The sequence below is a fragment of the Camellia sinensis genome, chromosome 14, assembly GCF_055761805.1.
Source record: "Camellia sinensis isolate YWXY chromosome 14, ASM5576180v1, whole genome shotgun sequence".
Classification (NCBI taxonomy): domain Eukaryota; kingdom Viridiplantae; phylum Streptophyta; class Magnoliopsida; order Ericales; family Theaceae; genus Camellia; species Camellia sinensis.
Window position 1 is genome coordinate 19,441,415 of NC_138974.1, and position 11,086 is coordinate 19,452,500.

The 11,086-nt window shown below is 35.3% G+C and overlaps 1 protein-coding gene across 1 annotated transcript in view; it reads left to right on the forward strand.

Moving 5' to 3' along the window:
* The first annotated feature begins 1,191 nt into the window (after positions 1 to 1,191).
* The window catches only part of LOC114322390 (uncharacterized), a 94,252-nt gene continuing 84,357 nt past the window's right edge, over positions 1,192 to 11,086 (forward strand). Inside the window, exon 1 of the mRNA XM_082906174.1 lies at positions 1,192 to 1,524. Coding sequence (XP_082762300.1) covers positions 1,330 to 1,524 — 195 coding nt within the window. The 5' untranslated portion in view covers positions 1,192 to 1,329. The remainder of the gene's footprint in view (positions 1,525 to 11,086) is intronic.

The following is an 11,086-nucleotide window of genomic DNA, read 5'->3' on the forward strand; positions in this document are numbered from 1 at the left end:
TTTGATACAGAAGTCGACCCACAGGATTTGATACAGAATTTGATGAACCGTTGGAGCATGAAGTATCAAATTGAGGAAATGGTTATTTTTTGACTCAAATTTGATGAAACATTAGATGAACCGTTAGAGATGCTCTAAGGACACTCTATTTAATTATTTAAAATTTTATTTTACTCTCATTACACCCTATTATTTTTTTCAAATTACTCTCAAGGTAAACCCAAATAATAAATAATAAACAAATTAAAAAAAAACTAAATTATTTCAAATCTTTTCAATACAGAAAATAATTCTCAAATATAGAAAAAAAAAACCCCCCCAAACTTATAAGCACATAAGCATTATAAATACAAAAAAAAAAAAAAAAAAAACCAAACTTTTAGATAAGCATTATAAAACTTTTTAATACAGAAAAAAACTTTTACATTATAAATTATCCACAAGAATGCTCGTTGAAAAGTAAAAACCAAACTTATAAGTATATAAGTATCCGACACTAACAAGAAAGAGTAGTTCTCAAATAATGCACTATTTAAATGATAAAATAAAAACAATTCCAATAATATCTTATTATTAATTTAATTGTTGTATGCTTTAATTTTTGTCAAAAAATAATATAGGAAATAATTGATGATACTCTATAAAAATTGTGAAACCTCTTTATATGAATACTTACCTCCTTTTTGATGGGTTGCTTTCAAAAATTATTTTAATTATTACTATCATTCATTATTTAATTTTGTTCAAACTTTCTTCTAGGGTTACGGTTACAAAATAATAAAAAACAATGATGTTGACAATGATGGTGAGTTTTGATAGAGAGGATTGGAGTGAAGAAGAAGAAGAAAAAAAAAATAACTTTAATCTCTTAGAAAAAAAGATACAAAAATTTGAATAGAAGATACAAAAATTTAAATCGAAATAATTAATTAAGGTATATCATGAAAAAATATATATATTTTAAAAGTCAATATATATTATATTTATTAGTAGTTGTTTAGAATTTTCTAAATAAATGTACTTTTTAATTTTTTATGAAGTATAAGTTAGATTTAAAATGATGTGATAAAAAAATAATGTGACTTAAATAATATAATATGACTTAAATAGGATAGTGACATTTTAACTTTTCCAAAGGATGTCAAACTTTTAGCCTAAATTATATTTGGAGATTAGGCTAACACATATTTTGGGTTAAAATAGAATCGGTTCACAAACCTTTTAAACACACTTGCAAATTGCGGTCATTGCCGAAGCAAGAAGACTTGCTCACAACGCCTTCTCTTGGCGGTCTCTGTTTCGTCTGAAGATAAAAAAAAAAGCACAAAAATGGCGGAATCATCGTCGTCAGGTCAGGTTCCTATGGTCACTGAGAAATCGGATGCAGATATGGAAGAAATGCTGGATCGGATGCTGACTCGATTGGCACTCTGTGACGATTCCAAGCTCCAGACTTTGCTCTCCAAGCTTCTTCCCATCTCCATCTCTTCTCTCTCTTCTAACTCCTCTGCAGTCAGAAAGAAGGTATACACACAAACACAATTGGGTCTCAAATGAAATTGAAATTTCATTTGTAGTCTGTGTGTTTGTAATTCCCCCAATTTTATTTTCTTTGGTGTTTAGGAAGTTTTGCTCTGATTTTTGATTCTATAAACTCTACAATTGAGTCTCTTTGGTTTTGGGGATTTTTATATTGGTGTTGCATTCTATAAGCTTGTAATTGATCTCTGTGTGTGTGTGTGTGTGTAATTTGCAAAGCTTAGCATTTCTGCTTCTGTAAGTATGCATCTTTTATCCTAGTTTAGTCTCTTGAAGTTTTGGGAAAATTATTAGATAATCTTGGAGTACCATGTGGTGCCTAGGCGGCGGTCCCCGGAAAATGGGAAACTGCAATTCACACTAAGTGGGTCATCCCTAGTCTCCCAATCTACTTTCGAACTGTCAGATTTTCCGCTACCCATTGGTTTGGACACATAAGCAATGACACATGGTGTGATGGGAGTATCCAAGTTTTGTGCTACAAGTCAGTGGAAAATCTGGATGCCAAAAGTTGTTTAATTAGCAATAATAAAAAAATACCCAAAGTTAAGTTAGTGATTTTGAATGGGAGAAGTGTATATGATATCTTCTCTCTTTTCTAATTAATCATGAGGGATAATGAATTGGATCTTCATGCTCAAGTGACTCTTAGTTTTGCTTTCCAATTTTAGAAAGTAGGGCGTACCCTATTTGGCTCAAACTAAGGTGGTGTTTGGGAAGTCTTGAACTTGGGTGTTTTTTTATTTTTTTCTCAAAAAGACAAACTTCTTGCAAAATAAAAAAAACCCATCCAAACAAAATATCACATCTAATCCCATAATCATTTCACTTTTTCTCTCACAAATATCATATCTAACCACAAAAAAATCCAACTATCTTCCCAAACACAAAATTTTTTTTCTCCAATAATATCCTACAACTAAAAAAACCTACATAAAAACTCACTTCCCAAACATCCACTAAATATGGTAGAAATTATTTTATTTTCTGCCATGTTTGTTTTAAATTTGAGCTACTTTTAAGTTAAATTACTTTTTGTTTTTTTAAAGGGCTTGTAAAACCTAGAAACATCAATAGGAACTTTAAATTAGATAAAATTAGGTAATGGTGCAGTCTCTCATGCAAGATTAGAGCAATAGGTGGATTTCTTAGCTTCCCACTCTTCTTATTCTTTTGGCTGAAATGAAGGCATATGGATGAACAGAGAAAGTTGCAATTCAAGAAAACCGTTTTTTTTTTTTTTTTGATAACTCAATATCTGGTCCATTGGGTTGATGAATTCAGGGAACGAATTCCACCATCCACTTGCGGGGTTCCAATTAAAGCTAGGGCAAAACCCGGTATGGATTGGCCCCGAGAAATTGTTTATAGAAGGTTTTGAACCTGAGACCTTCTAGGGAGCACATTCCCAGGGCCCAAGCCTTAACCACCAAGCCAACCCCTTGACGTTGCACATTAAGAAAACTGTAGTGAAGAAGATTCTGAGAAATGAGAAGTTATATTCTCACTCTCTCTCTCTCTCTCTAGGCTATCTCCATATGTAAGTTGACATCGTGTATCAAAATTTAGCTTTACTAAGAAGATGGCATGCTATGAACTCTCTTAAGGGATCATGGACCCTTTTTTTTAGCCAAATTATACCACTGCTATCATGATATGATGTGAATTTATTAGAAATAATGGGTCTTGTTAACTTGTTCCCTTAGGGCACAAGTTAAATGACTTGAAAAGATTTTACATTCTTTATTGCATTGCATGCACTTCCATTCAAAATATACAATCTTTTTAAACTTCTTAACATGTGACCTAAGGCACACGCCAACAAAGTCCTAGAATATTTAAGAAATAACTAGTTCCAATTATTAAAATTATGGGTCTTTTGGGCAATATTATTAGAATAACCTTATACCATGTGGGTCTTGGGGCAATTTTGAAGAAAATAATTTGAGGGCCAATGATTATAATTAAAATTTTGGGGCTTTATGCCTATTATTTTTTTCTCCTTTTCAGGCCAAGAAGTTCTTATTTTTCACTTTTTTAAACAGAGATTAAGACATTCTATTTGCACTTTGTTTAACGAATAAAATGTGGAAAATGATTTCTTATGTTTTGATATAATGAAATGTAAATATATTTTTGATGCAAAAATGAACAGGTTTTTAACTTGTTATTTGTTTTCATGTATATAAACTTAGGTCTCGTTTGGCAAGAGGCTATTTTAGCCAATTAGTCAAAAAGTTACTAAATTAGCCAAAAAGCCAACAACCCATACCAAAAAGTCAAAGATTCTCTTTTCTCTCTACTTTTTGCACATCTTTTCGTAATTAGTCAAAAAGTCATCCCAAACATACAAGTTTTTTTTACCTACCTTTTTAGCCAAATAGCCAAAAAGTTACTAAATTAGCCTGTTCCCAAACGAGGCCTTAATATATATTTGTCACCATGTCCCCCTCAAATTGCTTTAGTCATAGCCAATCATCTAAGGCCTCGTTTGGGAACAGGCTAATTTAGTAACTTTTTGGCTATTTGGCTAAAAAGGTAGGTAAAAAAAACTTGTATGTTTGGGATGACTTTTTGGCTAATTACGAAAAGATGTGCAAAAAGTAGAGAGAAAAGAGAATCTTTGACTTTTTGGTATGAGTTGTTGGCTTTTTGGCTAATTTAGTAACTTTTTGGCTAATTAGCTAAAAAAGTAAGTCCCCAAATGGGGCCTAAATCTCAATGGAATTCCCATTTAAATTGGTTTTTTACCAAATTATGTCAGCAAATCTAAACAAGACAAATAATTTCAAGCTAACTAACATAGGTCCACAACAGTTAGAATCTTCTATGGCATCCTACTGTTTATTGAGCATTTTATCACCCTTATTTCAATCTGATAGGTTTTTAGTGCTTTTTGACCGTGATGATCCAATGTGATAATTTTTTTGTAGGTTTAATTGTGTACGTGTGTGATAATTTTTGTATAGGTTTAATTGTGTGTTTTTTTGTGTGTGTGTGTGTGTGTGTGAGAGAGAGAGAGAGAGAGAGGATGAAATGCCAAAGAATGTATGATGTTAGTAGGCCATGAGATCAAGCGACACTAGTGCAACTTATGATAAGGGAAAGTATTGGGGAACTGAAGTTTACCATAATAGTGATTCATACATGATGATATCATATGTAATCCAATGCATCTAAATGATCTGTTCTGAGTTGTTCTCAGTGAATCTTATGATTCGTTATTTGATTCTCGATTCGATCCGCAATTCATGTGTAGATTGATACAAATCTATAGGTAAATCTATTTTGGGATAGAATCTATGGTGAATAGCATGATTCACAATTGATTTACGATTCGATTCACTTTTTACGATTCATTCAATTATTGAAACTATTGTTTTCAATAGATTCTGACCCTTTCTTTGCATTTATTTATTTATTTTTATAATAAAAAGCACATAATTCAACTTCTAAAAGTGTTTAGTATGAAAATAACTAATTCCTACTCATGATTTATTGTTATTTTAGTTATAAGAGGGTTTTTAATAAGATCCAATCAAATTTTGTTAGACCTAGCCAACATATTCTTACTCTTTATTTTGTTTTAAATTTATTTCAACAAAATGTCGTAATACATCTTCTAAGGATGATTAAAGTTAAAGTAACTTGCATCCATGAATTATCTATTGCTATTTAATTGAAATAAATATGATTTAATATTACATTGGTTAGGTCAATCAAACCCAATGGTTCTACAATATTTTTTTGGAACAATAGGTATTCGCTCCGTTTAAAGTGTTTTAGGTTTTAAGATAAAGGATTTCACTTAATTCTTTCTTCTTATTATACTCTATACAGGTTGTTAGTGTTCCTAGTTCCACTTTTTGAAGGTTAACAAAGATTATACTGTGGATTTTGAATAATTTTTTGGTTGGTGGGATTTAGATCCACATCTCTTACTATGAAAACAGTGTCTTCCCAATCAGATAGTGTAATCATGTCCTTATAGAAGAACTATTTTATGACATGTGTCTAAATTAATTTATTTCAGTTTTTTCAAATATACTATTGTTTAACATCAATTTTTTTTTGGTATTGAATCTTAACAAATCTCGATTCAATTTTGTTCTATTCACAATTCAAAAAATTAGGATTTTGATTCATGACACAACTCTTGATTTAAAAATTAACTTGAAGCAAGATTCAAATCCCGTCATGAAACTTTTGTTATTGGGTTAGCTATACACTTCACATGTTTCTAGCAATTTACATGGTATCATCAAATGTGACAAGTGTTAAACATACCCTATGATTTGGGTTGAGGGAAGTCCAACACTGTTGACATTCACCTTTGCTTGGTACATGTATCCAAGTTCATGTAAACATAGGGAATGTCTTGGAAGACTCGAGCTTCTCTGCTTAGAAGTATTCTACTTCTAGTGTTCTAATTGAATTTCTAAAAATATAAGGATCTAAGCTTGGATTTTTGAATGGTTATATAAGAGGACACTATTGGGACCACTATCATATATGTGCATATATATGTATATATTTGGTGATAAGTCTATTAGGGCCATTGTTGTCAAATCGTGAATCGAAGCGTGAATCGTGAATTGTAAGATTCACTTTATTTAGCATAATATAAATTTATAGTTTTATATATGTATAGACATATAAAAATACACAGCCTTTAAATGAAATTAATATCAATACATAAATTGTATATATGTATATGTACTTATAAAATCACATCAATCAATACAATTTTTTTTTTTTTGAAAGAGCAACAACAAAATTTTATTAAAAATAAAAAGAGAAAAAGGACAAGAAGTCCTTATACAAGGAAAGAAAGAAAAAGAGTGAAACAAAAACAAAAAAGTCATAGCCCTAGGGAAGGCAAACATCGGCCCAAGCCCTAGAGACCAAAAACAAGGGAACTCCTTTAAAAGGAGGGGATACAAAGGCCCAAAAAGACACCAAATAATTCACCCTATCCCACAAAGCCTCTATACTTGCTTTCTTGTCATCAAAGATTCTAGCATTTCTCTCCAACCATATAGCCCAAAAAATAGCAAAAACAATACATGTCCACATTGTTTTGGCTCTCTTGGTTCTCCCAAACCCTATAAACCGAATAAGAAGCATCTGAATACAGTCCTGCGGAGCAACCCACTGCTCATCACATAAGCTGAATAACCGCTGCCATAATACACGAGCCATCGGGCAATGAAGAAATAGATGATCCGCTTCCTCCAAGTTCCTCTTGCACATCACACACCATTGAGGACAAAGAGAGTAATTAGGCCTTCTCCTTTGGAAAATATCATTAGTTGTTACACCCTTTTGAGTCGAAGACCACATGAAAAACTTTACTTTATGAGGGACATCCACTTTTCAAATTTTCTTATGATAAGGAAATAAGGAAATAGAAGGATTATCAATGAGCTTATCAAAGAAAGATTTACATGAAAAGACACCTGAAGAACCCAGATTCCACACCCTAACATCAATCAATACAATTAATTGGTTTCTTTTTTTATATTGCAAAAACAATGGCATTATGATACGTTATGCAAACAGAATTGAATCACATTGAATCGTAGTGAATGCAATTGAATCGTATGATTCATTCAATTTAAAACTCAACAACATGAAGCAAATCGTTTTTGTTGAAACTCGTATCGAATCGTGAATCTCAAGATTCTAATAACGATGACTGGGGCCACTATCATGGTATGTAATCATATAGGATTGCACTGTTTACCGGCCCTCCAGTTTAAATGTGCAGAAAGAGCTCCATCACTGTGTGGAGAATGTAAAATTGATCTGATTGGTGGCTGCGAGTTGAACCTAAGTGTAAAATAAATTGATAGAAAGAGATACAGAGAGAATGAATTATGTATTGATTGATATTATTGATTGATGTATGTTTATTGATATTACAAATGGTGAGTGGCTCATTATATAGGAGAGGGTGAGTGTAGTAGGTGAGGAGTAGGTGAAGTGGAGGTGGTAGTGGTGTAGTGGGTTAGGTTTAGTGGAGTAGGTGAGGTGGTAGTGGTGTAGTGGGTTAGGTTTAGTGGAGTAGGTTTAAGTGGGTGAAGTAATTGATAGGTTTTAACAGCCCCCCGCAAACTCAAGGGGGATAGGAACTAACCAACTTGAGTTTGGAGAGAGTTACAAAACAAGAAAATACATAAAAATAAAAGAGGATAGGAGACACTGGATGGTGGTGTCATAACGTTGTAGAGGACACTGTATGGTGGTGTCATAACGTTGTAGAGGACACTGTATGGGGGTGTCATAATGTTGTAGAGGACACTGTATGGTGGTGTCATAACGGTGTAGAGGACACTGGATGGCGGTGTCAGACCGATGTACAAGACAGTTTATGGGGTCATGTCGGACCGTTGTAGCAGACAATGTGGTGACAGTTGTTGTGACAGTTTACGGAGTCTTGCTGGACCCTTGTAGAAACTAACCAGAATCAATGTCGGGACAGTTTACTGAGTCTTGTCGGACCCATAAAGGGGCTAACCAGAATCAATGTCGGGACAGTTTACAGAGTCTTGTCGGACCCATGAAGGAGCTAACCGGAATCAATGTCGGGACAGTTTACAGAGTCTTGTCGGACCCTTAAAAAAGTCGCACCCTCAAAAGGTGTGCCCAATCTATCAAAAAGCGTGCCATCAAAAGGCGTGCCCAATTCATCAAAAGGCGTGCCATAAAAAGGTGTGTCCAGGTTGGCGTCGAGCGCCGAGCGGCGCATGATGCGCGTGGCTGCCTTGGCTATTTAACCAAGGTTGATGCTGAGGCTGAGGCAGACAAAAAATTTCTGAAAATCCTCTGAAAAAACTCTTCCTTTGCTGAGAGAGAAACTCTGTAATACTCGGTAACCAACCCGTCTCTGAAACACTCAGCAACATGGCCTCTTCTTCCCGTCCAGCTACCCAGAACATGGCCTCCTCGTCCCGTGGTCTGCTCACGCTCTTTCCAGAACTGAACGAGTCCACAAGAGAAATAACTGGTGCGGTGGCCAGTGAACCTCAACCAAACACCTCTGGTTTTGCTCCGTTGAACTTGCCGATGCGGTCGGTGGAGCAAAAAATGGCGGTGCAAACTGATATTGAGGCCAATCAGTATACTCTGAAGTCATGTGTGGAAACCATGACTGCGGTCACAAACTTGTCGCACCGGCTGCAGAGCAGGACAAATGAGGTGCAACAGTTAAACTCCCAGCTGGCTCTGCTCCAACGCATGTATAAGAATGCGCGAGCAGAGATAAGTGTGCTAAAGACAGAAAACAAGGAGCTGAAGCGGAAGGCCACCGTGATGTTCCGATTTGGAGGGCCGCCATATGCTGCAGTGGAGGAGCAGGGAGTAGTGATCGTGCCCAGTGGAGTGGGAAACACGGAGGCAACACCGGCAAGGGCCGCCCAGGACGGAGGCAAGAAGAAGAGACCGGCGGAACAGGCGAAGAAGTGAGGTCGGTGGGTGGCCGGCTGCAGAAAAGAAAACAAAGCTTTTGGTGGTGTTTTTTTTTTTTTTTTTTTTGGTGTAAAATTGTGATCGGGGTTGATCCATGAGATGAATAAAATATGGTTTGTTGTGCAAAACGATATGGTATGAATGGAATTGGAAAAAGATTAAAAATAATGTGAAAGAAAAATAAAGAAAGAAATAAGAAAAATATATTGGAAATCAATATGGTATTTTTTTTTTTTTAATATAATATATATATAAAAGAAAGAAAGTGGGGAACAAGGAGTGCACCAATTAAGCTGTATAATAAAAAAAGTTTGGGCGGTGGATGCAAAGTGAGGAGAGAGAGTGAGCAGATATAGAAAAGAAAAAATAAAGAAGTAAAAGAAGAAAAGTAAAATGGGTGGAAAATATGTGAAAAGGGAAAAGTATATATATAATAAGAATAGGGAATTGGGTGGCCCGAGGAGGTGCAATGCATTTGCTGATTGATTTATTTATTTTATTTGTTTGTGGTAGAGTGGATCACATGGGGTGAGCAGTGATAAACGTGTGAAAAGGGAGCACTTGGAAAGGGCATATAAGATAAAGGAGTGGGAGGATGACAATGACTTTCTTGTTCAGCTATGTAAATTATCAGGCAAACTGTTAAGGGGTGGTGAACCTGACTTGATGACTACAGCAAAGATGGTCCTCCATGATTGGCAGAGGGAGCACTTGATGACTGCAGCAAAGATGGTCCTCCATGATTGGCAGAGGGGTAAGATACCCTTCTTTGTTCCTCCCCCACGGGAAGGAGATGACTTATCTGTGGTACCCAAAGAATCTGTTGTAGAAGACGACAAGGTGGTTGATGATGATCAGGCATCGGCAGCTAGAAGAGCCATTGCAAATGTTATATCATCCCAGCAGCTAAAAGATGTACCCATTCAGGAGGATCTTTTTAGCGAGAATGAATTAAGGGGTGAGATGCCTGACCAGGTTCCAGCCACCGAGGCATAGATTCTTGTTTCTAGTGTACACGTTACACCGCCAGAGAGAGAAGAATCTTGATAGAGCAGTTGCCATGGTGTAATAATATGCTGCGGAATGTGTGTTTTGATCCATCATTGTTGCAGACATGGTGTTCGACGAAATGTCCCAGAGGGATTTTGGGTTTGCTTCGGCGAGGTGGTGAAGAAGAGTGAAGGTATGTGTAGAGAATTTTAGCGGACTAGGTTGAGGTCCGGCGGGCGGCCAAGGCGAGGTTGCCGCCCGCCGGTGAAGCGAAAAATACTAAGTTCTTAACTTCGCTCTGATACCATGTAAAATAAATTGATAGAAAGAGATACAAAGAGAATGAATTATGTATTGATTGATATTATTGATTGATGTATGTTTATTGATATTACAAATGGTGAGTGGCTCATTATATAGGAGAGGGTGAGTGTAGTAGGTGAGGAGTAGGTGAAGTGGAGGTGGTAGTGGTGTAGTGGGTTAGGTTTAGTGGAGTAGGTGAGGTGGTAGTGGTGTAGTGGGTTAGGTTTAGTGGAGTAGGTTTAAGTGGGTGAAGTAGGTGATAGGTTTTAACACTAAGTGACTCATGGACATCTTATTTATGACCAGCAGATGACTCGTAGGTAAAATAGTAGATTCCTATTAACTGTGTGAAATATAGAACTATTACAAAATTATTGAATATGTACCTTGTAAAGTTCATCTTATTTGTGGACCTAATTTATTTTTCCTCCTCTTTTCATTGGGAAAATTACATATCAGTGCATGTTTGAAAAAATAATTTCAAATCAGTGGTAAACTTAACCAACTTTAATAATTAAAGCTGTAAAATTTTCCATGAATTTGTAAATCTTTTATGAAGTTACCACTGATTTGCAATTTTCCCTTTTGCATTCCCCTGTGTCAATGCTAAACTATCAATACTTTCATGAAAGTTAATATCAATATATCTTATACTTTCTATGGATGTACTTGCATATGATTAGTTTATAATTGTCTTCTTTGGCCTCATATGCTATAACTGCTGGATATATTTTCCTTTTTCAGTTTCAGTATGTGAAGCATTGTGGCAGAAGTTTGATTGTTA